General features: G+C 43.9%; 1 protein-coding gene across 1 annotated transcript in view; it reads left to right on the plus strand.

Moving 5' to 3' along the window:
- TMTC1 (transmembrane O-mannosyltransferase targeting cadherins 1) overlaps positions 1–17,031 on the plus strand; it is a 183,701-nt gene that overhangs the window by 84,755 nt on the left and 81,915 nt on the right. The window contains exon 9 of the mRNA XM_056846824.1: positions 11,843–11,964. Within this exon, the coding sequence (XP_056702802.1) occupies positions 11,843–11,964 (122 nt within the window). The remainder of the gene's footprint in view (positions 1–11,842; positions 11,965–17,031) is intronic.

The raw sequence follows: 17,031 nt of genomic DNA on the forward strand, positions 1-17,031 counted from the left end.
AAATGACTAAACTGAGGCTGTCGTATTTTGGTCACATGAGAAGACAAGAGTCACTAGAAAAGACAGTCATGCTAGGAAAAGTTGAGGGCAGCAGGAAAAGAGATGGATTGACTCAATAAAGGAAGCCACAGCCGTCAATTTGCAAGATCTGAACAAGGCTGTCCAAGAGAGGACATTTTGGAGGACATTGATTCATAGGGTTGCACACCCTGTACACTCCCGGAAGGTTTATTTCCAGATTCTAAACACATTAGAATTAGGAAACTTAGCTTCCCTTTGAGGATTCCACCCCCCATGGCTTTCATTAGCACTTGTTAAACGTAGCCTGTCCAGTACACAAGACCTCAGTAAAGCTTGCTGTAATTCACAATTGGCTCACCGATCACTGGCTAAACTTTCTTGAAGGCAGCTGCACTTTCATTAATCTTGTAGAGGCCAATGTGGACGAGAGTTTTGGAAGCTCATCTAGCAAAACCCCACCCCCAACTACCTTCTGCCTTTCCAGACATGTCTTGCCTTCACGCTTCAAAGACCCTACAAGGTGAGCCCGGGTGTTTATTGACTGCTTACGTTTCGCTCTCTGGAAACTGCCCTCATTTTCATAACAGAGCAATTTCTAAGAAATCTTTCCTTGATTTTCCTGAGGGCCTACTCAATTTCCCATCTGACACCTCAGCAAAGGTCACTATTGATGTTCTTAATGCTTCAGGAACGGTCTTTCTCTTTGCATTAGCGTTTGCTTTGTAAAGAGGGACCAATAAGTCAAAGGCCTGTGGCTGGCAAAAAGGAGACACCCCCCCTCCCCACACTTCAGCCTGCCTTGCTGATGGACTTAGTGAGCCTATGAATTGCCAAGCAGATTAACCAAGGGCCGAACCAGCCACAGCTCTGAGTTCTGTGACTGGCACTCCCGGCTTTTCTTTAAATATTGTTGTGTCAGCTAGTTTCACCCAGAGACAGGATCTTGGAACGGAGTCAAAGGCAGCCCGAAGATCCATGAATGCTATGTAAAGACGGCCTCCTGGGAAAGAGGGATATTTATCAGCTAAGTGGTATAGTGTAAGGCAGCGATCCAGAACTGAAACGCCCCTCCTAAATCCTGCTTGTTCAGGGTACCATATAGATTCTGCATCTACCTAATTCTAGAGCTTGGAATAAAAGAAGGCTGCATAAACCTTACCTATTGTTCATAGCAGGCTAATGGGCCGATAATTTATAGGATTCTTCTTTTTTTATAATACTTTTATTTTTATATATAGGGATACAGAAAAAGAAAAAGGGGGAAAGAAAATAGGGGAATTAACAAAAATACCAGTGTGTCTGTGCCCAAGCTTTAATATAATAAGACATATTTGTCCCCATCACTGACATTAAACTTATCTTAATAATTTCTATGCGAACCAATATTTTACCATATTTCTAAAATACACACTTACTGTTTTTTGTATATAGGAACTATTATTGCATGTTTCCAAGCTGTGGGAATAATTCCTGAAGCACTAATTTGAGTGAAGAGGGGCCAGCAGATTACTCCACCATACCAAATTAGCTTTCTAAATCAGGCCCAGGGGCCTTACCTGATCGCATTTGCTTAGTTAAGGGGCCCACTACCTCCGGAAGAACTGGCTGACATAGGGCAGTCTGTGGGGGTTCTTCAAATATTAGACATGCAGGTCCCTGATGCAGATCGGGGCTGTGGCATGGGGGAAAGGATGGGGTTAATTTATTTTATTTTATTTTTGAATTTATATCCCCCTCTATGCCAGCATAAGCTGGGCTCAGAGAGGGTTATGCCATAAAAAACCTATTGGAACATTATAATATATCGTACATACTTTAAGACTTAATTCTGAAATCACTTCTAAAATCAGACGGTGCCCATTCTCATGGCCGCAGTGGGCGGCAGCCAGTTCGGCAAAAGAGACAATCAGATCCCCCAATTTCAAAAAGTTTAAATTAACCAAGATTGAGGGGTGGGGGGAGGGAAGCCATCTATGATGGAAACCGTTGCTGCCCTCAACCATAGGCTTGGCGGAATACCTCTGGCTTACAGGCACTGCGGAACTGTACCAAATCCCGCAGGGTCTGGATCTCCCTAGATGAAGAGTTCCACCAGCCTGGGTCCGGAGCTGAAAAAGCCCTGGCTGAGGACAGCCAGATAACATCTTGGATGGGGGACTACCAGCAAGTTGTTACTTGCTGAGCATAACGCTCTTTGGGGGGCCGTACTGGGATAGGCGGTCCCACAGATACAATGGTCCCAGCTGAGCATAACGCTCTTTGGGGGGCCGTACTGGGATAGGCGGTCCCACAGATACAATGGTCCCAGATATTTTCCTGAGCTGAAATGGCCACGTGGAGCTCCTATTTGCCCTGTTGGGGCAAACATACAGGTGCCCGTACCAGTTCCTGTAGCTTTCTGCCACTAAGGCAAATAGCAGCTTTACATGGCCATTTTAGAAGAAGAATAGTTGGTTTTTATATGCCAACTTTCTCTACCACTTAAGGGAGACTCAAACCGGCTTACAATCACCTTCCCTTCCCCTCCCCACAACAGACACCCTGTGAGGTAGGTGGGGCTGAGAGAGCTCGAAGAGAGCTGTGACTAGCCCAAGGTGACTGCTGTGACTAGCAGCTTCATGTAAACTGAAGCTAAAAATAGGTAAGTAGTACTGGCTGCCTGGTACTATAGTAAGGGAGGACATATGGAAGGAGAGTCATGTGAAGGGAGGATTCATTGCTCAGTCCTGGAGAACCTGCTTAATATACAGAAGGTCCTGGTAGGTCCAGTAAAAGAAAAGAAAAAAGAAGAGCTCAGGTAGCTGGCACTGGGAAAAGGCCTTTAATGCCTGAGATCCTGGATTAGACAGCACTGAGTTCAATCCCAGGTCCAATCCCCGGCATCTCCAGTTAAAGGGACTAGTCAAGTAGGTGATGTGAAAGACCTCTGCCTGAGACCCTGGAGAGCCTCTGCTGGTCGGTGTAGACAATACTGACTTTGATGGACCATTGGTCTGGTTCAGTAGAAGGCAGCTTCATGGGTTCATGTGACTTGATGGGCCTTTGATCTGATCCAGCATGCCTCTTTTTATATTCTTGGGGGAGGGGCCGTGGCTCAGTGGTAGAACATCTGCTTGGCATGCAGAAGGTCCCAGGTCCAATCCCCGGCATATCCAGTTAAAGGAACCAGGCAAATAGGTAATGTGAAAGACCTCTGCCTGAGACCCTGGAGAGCTGCTGCCGATCTGAGTAGACAATACTGACTTTGATGGACCAAGGGTCTGATTCAGTAAAAGGCAGTTTCATGTGTTCATGAGTTAGATGGGCCCATAGATACTAAGTTCATTATGATAATGAAAGGGCATTGAAAAGCAGTTGTGCTTGTAATGGAGAAGTAGAAGAAGAAGAGTTGGTGTTTATATGCCAACTTTCTCTACCACTTAAGGAAGACTCAAACTGGTTTACAATCACCTTTCCTTCCCCACAACAGACACCCTGTGAGGCAGGTGGGTCTGAGAGAGCTCTAAGAGAGCTGTGACTAGCCCAAGGTCACCCAGCTGACTTCATGTGTAGGAGTGGGGAAACCAACCCGGTTCTTCAGATTAGCGCCCGCCACTCATGTGGAGGAGTAGGGAATCAAACCCGCTTCTCCAGATCAGAGTCCACTGCTCCAAACCACCACTCTTAACCACTACACCACGCTGGCGGTTATGGAACTGCCAAGCCTAGGCTGGGAGAGGCGGAGCACTGTTCCCTTAGAATCCGTCCCCTAGGAACACAGTTCCTGTTAACATAGTTCCTTTTATCATGATCTAAAGTCAGCTTCAGATGTTGAAATGTGTATATTTATAAGAGCAGCAGAAATGATCACACATTTGGTGGGGGAGGCAGTAGAGCCTCCAACCTTGGTCTTCAAACTCCTCAATTTGGTTATCCCTTCCTATCCTTAATAGCACAGCTTCATGTTCCTCTTGGTCTTATGCCTACCCTGATCTCCTTGCAGTCTCTAGAAATACTTTTCCCTTGCATGACTGCCTCCAGGACTGCTGGCGCTCTTCTTAACCCATCCCTTGCAGCCTGGGTCAGTGCCCTGCTCTGTCATGTGGTCTCTGTCTACATGCAGAGCTCCTTCTATCAGGCTATTCCAGTGCTCTGGTGGTAGGGTTGCCAACCTTCAGGTACTAGCTGGAGATCTGCTGTTACTACTGATCTCCAGCCGATAGCGATCAGTTCACCTGGAGAAAATGGCCACTTTGGCAACTGAACAAGAAGAAGAGTTGGTTTTTATATGTCGACTTTCTCTACCACTTAAGGAAGAATCAAACCGGCTTACAATCACCTTCCCCTCCCCACAACAGACACCCTGTGGGTTAGGTGGGGCTGAGAGAGTGTGACTAGCCCAAGGTCACCCAGCTGGCTTCATGTGGAGAAGTGGGGAATCAAAACCGGTGTTGACAGTAGAAATAATATTATTGTTAAAATTCAGGTTTTAAGACGATGGGATATGTAATTAAATTTATAAATGAAATATTATAATGAATTAGAACTTAAATACAAAGGGGAGAACAGAGTTATCAGATAGAGGAGGGGAGAGGGGAAGTCAACTAGTTAGAATTTACATTTGTTTATGTTATACAATTATGTTAACTGAATGATGGAATTGAATGTGATATAATTAGAAAATAAAAATAATTATTAAAAAACAACCCAGTGTTGACTTCCCAGTTGAGATATGAAGCAGAGCTCCTGCCCTAAATCGGCGGGAATTCAGAGTTTCATTGAAAGACTATTCTTGTACTTTGATAAATTGTTTTGGTGCCCTTTTATCGAGTATTGTTCCATGTCCTTACATGTGTTCGACTTGTTTGAGCATCTGATTCCATTGTTGGGCTTCCTTGGCATCCTGAAGCAATCTGGCGTCTTTTTTTGAATGAAATGAATCTAGGAAGGTCAAATGGTAAAAAAAAACCAAACACTCAAACCTAAAAAAAAACCAAAAGAGCCAATTTGTCTTTTCTATCTCTTGACTGAATAAGCCTGTTATTTCTTCTGTGCATTCTGTTCGGTAAAAAAGTTAGCGCTTGTTGGGATTAAGGTGGATAAAATCAATCCGATTCTTCATAAAGCTGCGAGGCGCAAGAAGGAAAAAAAATCCTAAGAATGAAGATTAAGCTCTGATTAATAACTTCTCAGTCACATGTGTGTCTTGAAGTCGATAAAAAGCTGATGAAAGACAGTGGCAGAAAATGTTCCTGTGCGTTAACATTTCACTTGCATTTGAACTTGCTGCATCAAGGTAAGGAATGCATTATACCGTGAAAGACTGAAGCCCTTGGTATTCCTGACGCAGTAGTTTTCCAAAGTCACAGACCTATTTCCTGGCCTTGCACGCCGAGATCCTTTTAAAATGGAAATCTAAAGGCAAGAATTGGGATCTTTTGTACGTGCTAAATATTTCTCTGCTGCTGACTTTGAGGAACCTTTTAAAGATACTGTTTCATAAGCTGTCATGGAAATGATGTATTATGTTTACAAAAAGCAACTTTGGTTTAATACATTACAAGCATAGTGTGTTCTGATAAAGCACTGGACACACACAATACATCATTTTCTTAGTATGGAGCTCTTCAGGTAGCAACACTAATCTGGTGTGTGGAATGTGCGTTCTCCACATCCCTGAGAACGGGGATGGGGGAGAGGAAGGTGATTGAACTGAATTGTTGGAGGTAGGGTTGGAACTGGAGTCTCTCGGGTAGGTAGTACTCTGTTGACCAGGCAAAAGCCGACAGGTGCACTCTCACACCTGGCTAGTTCTGAGACTTCACGCTACCTGGTGATTGTAGGGACTGATGTTACGCTCTGCATTCCCTTTTGTGCTTGAACAAGACTCTATGGACGGAGCACTTGGACTCCCCAGTAACTCTCTACACGCAGTTCTCAAACCCCTGGCAGAAGGGATCATCAGAAATACTTCATCGATTACATGTAATTTATGGAATTCGCTTTACATATTGCTTTCCCAATATGTAGCGTAGAGATTTTAAAAGGAATTTGCAAATTAATGAAGTTAGATTTATCAGTGATGATTGGCTGTGGCATCTGAATAATATCTTCATGTTCAAGGGCAGTATATCTCTGAGTACCGGATGGAACATACAGAGGAAGATACCCGTTGCCTTTGAGCCCTGTATGTGAGCATCTGGATGAGTGATTCCCAAACATTTCGGGCCACTGCCCGCTTGGTTCTACAAACTCAACCCCAGCACCCCCTACCCTATCCCACAACACAGTTGAAGGGGCCCACCTCTAGCACCGCCCTGCTGCCCCCTTGCCTCTTAGTGCCCCCCTAGGAAATCCCACTGCCTCCCAGGGGGTGGTCCTGCCCACTTTGGGAACCACTGATCTAGGTGGACCTTGCTAGCTGCTGTTAGAAACTCAATGCTGAACTAGAAAGCTCGTGGGTCTGATCCAGCAAATCAGTCTGCAATAACATAGAGCCCTGCTGGGTGAGACCAATGTAGTCGTTCTAGTCCAGCATCTTGTTTCCCATTGTGGCCAACCAAATGCTCCAGAAAAGGGCACTGATGACAGAGCTATCCTCTGATTTTGCTCTCCAGCAACCAACGTTCAGGGGTATCTTGCTTCTGAACAAGAAGGTCCTATTTGGCAGTCACTGCTAATAGCCAAAGCTTGATCTCTCCTACATGAATTTGTCTAGTCACCTTTTAAAAGTCATATAATCTTGTGGCCATCATTGCATCCAGTGATAGTGAGTTCCACAAGTTAATTGCGCATTTGTATTGGCTGCTCTGCATCTAGCAAATTGTTTTTTTTTTTTTAAATAATCTTTTTAACAGTGAACTCCATCTTATGTTACTACTTTGTCAGTCCACTGATTGTTCCTTCTCTGGCAGATGGGAGTATTCTTATAAAGGCTCAGTTCCTGGGCTATTCCACATGAGTTGTTGTTTTTTGTTCACCTCGTTCCTTAAATATGAAACACTGGCTTTTTCTGTCTTGTCAATGTTCCCTGGTCTAAATCCAGTAAATAATTCCTCCGCTCAGAGAATGTGGGCTTACTGATATCAAAGCTGAAATTGGCTCACCGTTTACAGTCTCTCATTTATTTTACAAGTACAGCATTCCAGTCGCTGTCTGCATCTAAGCAGTTGCATGAATACCTCTATGTTTGGTTGCTCTCTCTTAGCATATTCACTAGTGGTTATGTGAACTGGCCCTAGTTCTTCTAGATAACCAAAAGCAAAGACTTTTTAAAATTTAAAATAAAAATATATATGCATCTAAGGCAGATATTGGCTGGCATGTGGACTCCTATGAAGGGAGGCAGTTCTTCAGGTCTGTCATCTAAGACCATGAAAAGTTGTAAAGCTATCCTCGGCACCCTAAATTGAGCCTGAAGACACATTAGCAGCCGGTATAATTGGAGCTGAATAGGCTGTACATGGGCACACTTCCAAACAGAATGGGCAGCTGCATTCTGCACCAATTGAAGCCTTTGAGTGTGCTCTTCCAAGGGCTGTCCCATGCAAGTACCTCACAGCAGCCAAGCCTGGAAGTTACAGAAACCTGCTCTAGATATAGAATGATACAAGACATTTATAGCTTCCACTTCATATTTAAGCTTCACAGCATCCATGGGTTCTTCAGCAGAACAGATAGGGTAAACACTAGCCAGCCTAACTCGGGCAAAGTAATCCTCTCCAGAACACTGGTATCCCCCCTCCTCAGTTTTCACCTGGGTTCAATTTTAATTTAGGCTCAGTGCTATGCCTGGTATGGAGAGAGTGGACAGCAAGAAGCTTTTTCCCCTCTCTCATTATACTGGAACACGGGGTCATCTGCTGAAGCTGGAGGGTGAGAGATTCAAAACTGATAAAAGGAATTATTTCTTCACACAACGCATAGTTAAATTGTGGAACTCCCTGCCCCAGGATGTGGGGATGGCTGCCAACTTGGAAGGCTTCAAGAAGGGAGTGGACACGTTCATGGAGGAGAGGGGTATTCATGGCCACTAATAAAAATGGCTTCTAGTCATGATGTATACCTATTCTCTCCAGGATCAGAGGAGCATGCCTGTTATATTAGATGCTTTGGAACACAGGCAGGATAATTCTGCTGCAGTTGACTTGTTTGTGGGCTTCCTAGAGGAACCTGGTTGGCCACTGTGCGAACAGATTGTTTGACTTGATGGACCTTGGTCTGCTCCATCATGGCTTTTCTTATGTTTTATTCCAAGACCACAATCCCAGGACTTCGGGGAATTGGTTTAGCCAGTTGAAAACAAGTTTACGTTTCTAGGATAGATGAAGCCTTAATACAAGGTGTATGATTTGATATTTGGATGGGGAGCTGATGATGCATCTAAGCTGTGCATCTGTTGTCTGTATTTGCATGCTCGTCTGTGTATATGATGGTGCCAGTGAAGAACCGGGGGAGGCAGTATTTCTCAGCACTTGAACATTATAAAATGCTCCTGTGCTCTACAGACTGAAACATAGCCATAAAAATAACACCATGACGTTTCATGTTTCTGGCGTCTTGGTGATTCTTTGCCACGTTTGCTTACCTTTACTGGGCATTAGATAGGAAAGTTTCCTGTCGTGTCCAAGGAAAGGCTAAAGTTGCAAGAAGTGGTTGTTTTGTTGCAAATCACTGAACAAATGACCAGTTACAACAGGTTTTAAAACCCCTGCAGAAGTTTGTTGCTGGAAGGTACCTTCTGGATTAGTGTTGAGGTGGCCACTCTTGGCAATCATTAAACAGTTAACTGTGATCATTAAGCATCTGATAGTGCTTAAGAGAAAAGCCTTTTACGATGAAAATTTCTAGCCCAGTTCTAGCTAGGGCAATTAAATTTCTTCTTTCCGTGTCTCCTGTTACCTACTGTTGAAGGATATTATGGTAATCTTATTCAAGCAAATCTGTAACAGGTGAACTATTACTCCTCCCCATAAGGCAAGCATTCCTTTTAAAACAAACACATAGAAGCAAAGGATCTCTTTGCCTGTTCCAATGTAACACATTAACGAATGAATCACAGAGCTATATTGAGATGGCTACTCTGTTCGATACCCATTCTCTAGAGGTTACAGCACTCTGACTGAAGAGAAGCCTGAAGTTAATTTATTCCAGGTGTCAAGTGAAAACCTTGTGTCCCAGCCAAAGATCACATGAGTTTATCTTTTAAGATTTTAAAATTTAAAATCAATTTAATTATTCTTGAAAAGAGTAAATTTTGAAAGAAGTTGGTTTTTATATTGCCAACTTTCTCTACCACTTAAGGAAGAATGAAACCGGCTTACAATCCCCTTCCCCTCACCACAACAGACACACTGTGAGGCAGGTGGGGCTGAGAGGGTGTGACTACTAGCCCAAGGTCACCCAGCTGGCTTCGTGTTTTGGAGTGGGGAAACCAATCCAGTTCACCAGATTAGTGTCCGCAGCTCATGTGGACGAGTGGGGAATCAAACCCGGTTCTCCAGATTAGAGTCCACCGTTCCAAACCACCACTCTTAACCACTACACCACACATGCTCTCCAGAATCACTATGATACAAAATATACTTGCATGGATAAATGAAATCAGTAAGAGATAGGCCCAATTATGTGAAGCCCATATGACCATACCAGAACCTCCCAATTTGTCTGTTCTGATGATATGAGGTGAGCGCTTCTGAGTTTAGAAGAAATTTCCCATAGAAATATATATGCATCAAAACTGTGAACTGTTAAATCAACTTGTTCAGAGGTTTTTCTGGGCATCTATCTGTTCAAAGTTTTCTCTTTTCCAAGAGTGGAGCTGAGAAAATACCTGAGAAAGTCGAACTTGTACATGTTTTGCAAATCTGAAAACTAAAATAATTATCAGACATACTGTTAGTTCAACCAATACTTCTGTGACAAGAGGCTGTGACAGATCGGTCCCATCCAAGGAAAGAGGTCTTTAGTCTTTCCTTGAGCTGTTATGGGCAGCATGAAACAGGTTTGGGTGATACCCTACCCGTTTTCTTCCTATGTGCACTGAGGAAGTTGGGCCATGCGTGTTCTGCCCCCTAAACCCTGAACAACTATGAGTTGGTGGTATTTGGATAAAGTATGCATGTATAAAATCCATTGTCTGAGAGAGTTGGGCCTGTGCATGTTGGATTCGACACCTATACATCCATGTAAACATTGCACCTGTGCATGGATATCTAGGCTTTGATGTCAAAGGTGAGGCAGGTGCAGTGTCTCTTCCCCTCCTCCCTTTGCACAACAGAGCTTCCTCTTGTTTATAGTTTTAGGTGGGTAGCCATAATGGTTGGCCGGTAGAAGATTGGAGTCCAATAGCACCTCTGGGACTTTTTTTTTGTTTGTTAAAATGGATGCGTTTTACATAAAAATGAATGTCTTTTACAACACCAGATGAACGGCCCTTTTATTTGTAGCTGAGCCAGTTCTGTCCCTTGGAGATAACACCACACTTTTATCTGCTGGACTCATGTTCCAATTCCAGCTGAGCCATAAACCCTTTGACAGGCTGTGGGCAGGTCTTTACCTCATGCTTCATCTTTACCTTATGTTTCCTTTACCTCATGTTTCCATCTCACAGGCCGGGCATGACCATGCTTAAGATACTGTAAAATGAGATGGTGATACTATAACGGCTAAGGCTCAAGCAGTACTGAGTAGGAAGTGTGTAGGCAATGCCAAGCTATATTTTCTCTGGTGTCTCCTTAGTGACTTTGAGCAGAAAATTGTGTGTGGTATTTATCATGTTAGCATTTGCCTGCACCTGCTGCCATTGGCTGCCATTTGCAAGGGATATGCATGGGAGTGCCAACGCAGTGATGACTCAGTGTTTGACTTGAGCCTAAGGGCTTGGCTTGCGAAACTGGAAGTCCCAAATGCGAGTCTCCCCTCTGCCACAAATTCACTGGATGGCCACTCTCCCTCGCACGTGCCATCCATCGTCGGCACCATCTACTACTCACCTTTTCAGAGTTGTTACTAAGGATTACTCAGATAATACATTTGAAGTGCTTGGAAATAGGGAGGCAGTATATCAGTCCTAAGTGGTGGTGCTACAATTGCCTGATGTGGGTGGCTGAGGAACCATAAATAATGAGTGAGTAAAATGTGGAATTCGCTGCCAGAGGATGTAGTGATAGCCACAGGTATAAATGATTTTGAAAGGGAATTAGCCAGATTCATGGAGGACAGGTCTACTAGCCACAGTGACGAAAGGGACCCTCCACATTCAGAGGCAGTAAATCTCTGAATCCCAATGCCAGGAGCCAACATAAGGGAAAGGTCTCAGACTCTATGGCTTGTTGCTGGCCCTCCATGGTAAATGGTTGGCCACTGTGCGAGACAGGATGCTGGACTAGATGGATCACTGGTCTGATCCAGCAGAGTTTTTCTTGTGTCCTTACGATAAACATGCAGATAGTCCAGGTATGTACTAAATATAGATATTGGGGGTTACCGCACTTTGTATTCCCAGCGATGTATTAAGAGTTTGAAAATGTTATAAAAAACATCGCTTTAAAAGGGTTTTTGGATACTACGGCTTATAAATGGTTGGAAAACGTCTTCACAGCTAGAGGGGCCAAACAAAGTGCCAACAGTATTTTTTATAACATTTTCAAACTCTTAATACATCGGTGGGAATACATAGAAAGTGCGAACAGTATTTTTTATAACGTTTTCAAACTCTTAATACATCGCCGGGAATACAAGTGCGGTAACCCCCATTGTTATATGAGAAATGAGTCTGTGATCTAGCCTCCACTTGGCGTTCTCTTTCACTCATGTGCCAGTAATTCTTACTCTCTTTCAGAAGCTGGAGCACAGAGAAGTTCTGGTTGGCCTGTTGTTCCTGATTTTTCCCTTCATACCAGCTAGCAACCTTTTCTTCAGGGTGGGATTTGTTGTGGCGGAGCGTGTCCTTTATATGCCAAGGTAATTTTCACACTTTCAGTTCTTTCGAAATGGCTCTTCATTTTATCTCTCATATAGATACGCTCCACCCCCTTCAAAACATCTGTGAATACCATAGGTATTGAATTACTGCTGTGTTCTCTAAGCTCTCTCAAGCAACATCTGCTGGATGGTGGCAAATAGAACAATTTAATTAGTTATGGGCCGTGCAGTGATTATGGGTTGTACTTTTTTTTTTTAACATCTTTGTTAATATTTGTGGCTTGCAGTTCACCCAGCCCTAATTAGATATCTGTAAATGGAATTTCTGGGTTAAATACTTATTTCTACTCGAGGGCTTCATTGAATTAGGTGCTATGGTAACAGTAATTTTCAAATATCTCGGTTGCACATTGACAAAATCCAGCTGCCTGATGGAATAAATCATAGCTGCGAAGAAGAATTGGTTTTTATACCCCATTTTTCTCCACCTGTAAGGAGTCTCAAAATGGTTTACAATCACCTTCCCTTCCACTCCCCCACAACACCTTGCGAGGTAGGTGGGGCTGAGAAAGTTCTGAGAGAACTGTGACTAGCCCCAGGTCACCCAGCAGGCTGCATGTGAAGGAGTGGGGAAATCAAACCTGGTTTGCCAGATTAGAGTCTGTCGCTCTTAACCACTACACCACGCTGCCTCTTCCCCAAGAGAAAGATCCTATAGTTGGTGGTGATTAGGGGTTTCCTTTCTCAGTGGCCCAATGCACACTGTGGCCAGCATGTACATGAGTGTCTCCAGAGTGCATGGGGTTGCTGTCAGGCCTGCTTCTTGGCTGTACCTACAAGATAGTGCTGTTTGCCTCCACTGGTGGCTCCATGTGGATTTCTTACACAGGGTCACCATTGTTTGTACAGGGAGAGCCAGGTTTTATTTGGGTGCTATAATTGTACAATGGCAGCAATTGCGACAGATGCATGCAGAGTCCCTGCATGGGGACTGCTGTAAATATGAACGCCCATATGGTCAAAGTTAGGTCCCAGTAGATACCTCTGAGAAACCTGGATTTTTGTTTTTGTTTTGCATTTGTAAGGTTTTTTAAAAATAGGTACAGTACAAGACCTCTTTTTTCTCAACTTGCTAATGGGACTATCCAGCTTTCTCCAAGATTCTTTGTGTGTGTCTGTGTGTGTGTAAAGGGTCGTCAAGTTGCAGCTGACTTATGGCAACCTTGTAGGGTTTTTGAGGCAAGATACTAACAGAGGTGGTTTGCTATTGCTTGCCTCTGCATAGTGACCCTGGTATTCCTTGGTGGTCTCTCGTCCAAGTACTAACCAGGCCCGACCCTGCTTAGCATCTGAGATATGATGAGATCAGGCTAGCCTGGGCCATCCAGGTCAGGGCCCAAGATTCTTTACTTTATTGTTGAAGGCTTTCACGGTCAGAGTTCATCAGTTCTTGTAGGTTATCCAGGCTGTGTGACCGTGGTCTTGGTATTTTCTTTCTTGACGTTTCACCAGCAGCTGTGGCAAGCATCTTCAGAGGAGTAACACTGAAGGACAGTCCGGATAACCTACAAGAACCGATTCTTTACTTTGCCCAAATTACTATACTTCAGTACAACCATCCCAGATCAACTGCATGGTCTCAGCTTCTAGCGCACAGCAGTGGTCATGTAATACTAGTGGTCAATCGGTCTCCACCCAGCCCCATAAAGCTCTTGACTCTTGCTTGGCTCTATAGTCTGAACAACTGGATTTTCAGCATAGACTGCGCTCTTCCTCTACTCGGCCCAACCAACCTCCACTCTTCTGTGCTGTCTGTCCTAACCTTCAGCCTGTGTCTTGCTGCTGTCTGTCTTCTCAGCCCTGAAATGGGAAGGTGACATTTCTCCCTGAAGACATGTTTTTTTGGGGGTTTCAGTTTCTTTTATGTGTATTGATATTTATATGCAGCTTTTCTTCTGAAAAACAAGAGCCCCGTAGCGCAGAGTAGCGCAGTCAAAAGCTCTGCTCACAACCTGAGTTCGATCCCGACAGAAGTCGGTTTCAGGTAACCGGCTCAAGGTTGACTCAGCCTTCCATCCTTCCGAGGTCGGTAAAATGAGTATCCAGCTTGGTGGGGGTAAAGAGAAGATAACTGGGGAAGGCACTGGCAAACCACCCCGTAAACAAAGTCTGCCTAGTAAACATCGGGATGTGACGTCACCCCATGGGTCAGGAATGACCCAGTGCTTGCACAGGGGACTACCTTTACCTTACATTTTCTTCTGTAAAGTCTTGGAATTCTGATCTCTGGTTGGCTGTAGAAACCTAGAGTTCCAGTTGGTGTTGAGAAAGATTTTACTGTTAAGGGGAACGTGTTTTCCTTCCCTATGCTTTGAAAGGATCTTCCCTTACCTCCCCTATCCTCTTACCTCCTGGGAGGTAAGAATGCTTATTACTTGATCCTGAATTTCCTTGTTTAAAAATTGTTCATGCCTCAGCTTGACAGAAAACTGGAACTTAAATCTTGAGAATGAAAAATGTATGTGGTAGCTAATTCTTATGTTAGATTGAAAACGGATAGACTTTTCTTGTTGTTCCAAGGTTCCCTCAGGGGAGAGAAGGAAGCATGTACAGAGAAGGGTATGGAGAAGGCTAAACTCGACTGCTGGCTCAGATACTGAAAGTGATGAATTATGTCTCTCATTTGGTTCTCCTTAAAAATAGCTGATAACCTCAGAAAAGCTAGAATAATTCCCCCCCCCTTTGCTCCAAGGGGGAGTTTGGCAATAAAACGATTGAGCAGAGAAATAGGGACCATTTAAAAAAAAAATGCTACTGCAAATGCTATTTAGAAGTGGTTTCATCTCTTGCTTTGTTGCCAAATGTAATATGTCTCCCGTGAATTTTATTTCCACTCTCAGCTATTTAATTTAGAATACAGTGAGAATGTCCACAAATAGTACGGATTGACAGTACGCTGGATGGGTGTATATGGAGGTGATTTAATGATCCTCTTTGAGCTTTTCTAAGTGGAAGATTTATATAAATATAAATGTTTGTGACCGTTTGATAACCTCCATCGGATTTTTTTTTTTGGGGGGGGGGGATACCCAGTAATTGAGTAAAAAATAATGCTAGTCAAAAGTCAGTGGGGTGAAATGAGGTCTGATCTGTCAAGTGATATAATATACACAGAGAAGCTTAAATGAGCAATAGGGTTGCCAACCTCCAGGTAGTGGCTGGAGATCTTCTGGGATTACTCCAAGCGACAGAGATTAGTTGCTCTGAAGAAAATGGCTGCTTCAAAAGGTGGACGCTATGGCATTATACCCTCTGAAACCCCTCCCCAGACTCCACCCCCAAAATCTCCAGGAATTTCCCAACTCAGAGCTGGCAACCCTAGGCAATAGATTAGTCACGAAGTTCATTAAATAATTTTGGCCTAATTGCTGTCTCTTAGCCTAACCTACTGGCCTGGTTTTTTGAGCTAAAACAGGATAATCGAGCAAAGGAAGGAAGGAGTATATTAATAAGTCAGATCAGTGACTTTTTTTGACAGACAAGCAGATAAATATATCTTTATGTGCCCCTGTCACCAATTTGTTATTCAATTTTATTTCTCAGTGAATCTTGACACTACATCATATTACCTGACCATGTGATAGCATTCATCAGCCCTTTTTCATCCATTATATGTTTTATTGAGATTTATTTCTGAGTAAACACAATTGTACGATGCTGCAGATGTATAAGAATGGGAAAAGTCCCGCATACATCCTCCCCATAGCTGCTAAAATCCTATATGAATCACATTAGTGTTTTAAAAATGCCCAAAGTCAGGTATTGATGGCTGTGTAGAGGGAATGAGTTTGAAGCAGCCTGCATTGGTATGATGTTTAGGGCTTTTCTTTTCCTCCCCTTTTAATCACGTTGGGTTCCTAGAGGTTTTTTTTAAACTTGATTATACAAGAACCTCCCTTCTGAGAACAATATCCATTTATGTGGAACTTCTAATGTGCTCTTAGTTATTTCCCTTTCCATTGCCTGCATCATACAATGGTTAAATTACAGAAACCATTACTGTTTCCTGGTTTATGTGCTTAAGTCACTTTTCTATTTTTGTTGGTCCTGGGAACTTCCTCTCTTGGACAGGATCCATGGGTGTTGCAGCAGTATAATGAGGCCCACGTTTATCTGGTATCAGCCCCTTGGGGTTTGGATTCTATTGGGGAGGCTGTGGCTCAGTGGTAGAGCATCTGCTTCGCATGCAAAAGATCCCAGGTTCAATCCCTGGGATTTCTTCAGGGTCTCAGGCAGAGGTCCTTCACATCTACCTGGATTTGCTGTGCTTTGAACCTGGGACTTCTGCATTCAAACTGGATGTTGTACCACTGAGCTGCGGCCCCTCCCAGTCTAGATGTTGTACCACTGAGCCACGGCCCCTCCCAGTCTGGATGTTGTACCACTGAGCCGCGGCCCCTCCCAGTAACCAGTTTGTTGGCTGCAGTGACTCCTAGAGAAAGAGGATGGAAATGTGTGTTTAGTAATCCTTATGGTGCACTAGAAATTTCAGTTAGTTCAAAATGGCCACCCTTTGTGGTTAATGGTGGGGGTGAGAGGGTGGGAGTATGCTGTTCTGAGACTGAGAGGGCTGCATTGGTTCCCGTTTGGTTTCTGAGCACAGTTCACAGTGCCGGTTTTCACATGTGTACAGGTTCACACTGCTTTTGCCAGCAAGTGTGAAGCAAGACTTGGCTGGGAATATGATACTGCCTGCAGATGAGTTGCAGCTGGGGGCGTATGTAAAATGGATGACAGGTGAATGATGAAAAACCCTTTGGGTACCCATTGTGGGAAAGGGAAAGGTAGTCCCCTAAGCAAGCACTGGGCCATTACTGACCCATGGGGTGACATCACATCATGACGTTTACTAGGTAGACTATGTTTACGGGGTCGTTTGCCATTGCCTTCTCCAGTCGTCTACACTTTACCCCCAGCAAGCTGGGTACTCATTTTACCGACCTTGGATAGGTGGAAGGCTGAGTCAACCTTGAGCTGGCTACCTGAAACTGACTTCCGTCGGGATTAAACTCAGGTCGTGAGCAGAGCTTTGACTGCAGTATTGCA

This window comes from Euleptes europaea, chromosome 3 (genome assembly GCF_029931775.1).
Source record: "Euleptes europaea isolate rEulEur1 chromosome 3, rEulEur1.hap1, whole genome shotgun sequence".
Taxonomy (NCBI): Eukaryota; Metazoa; Chordata; class Lepidosauria; order Squamata; family Sphaerodactylidae; genus Euleptes; species Euleptes europaea.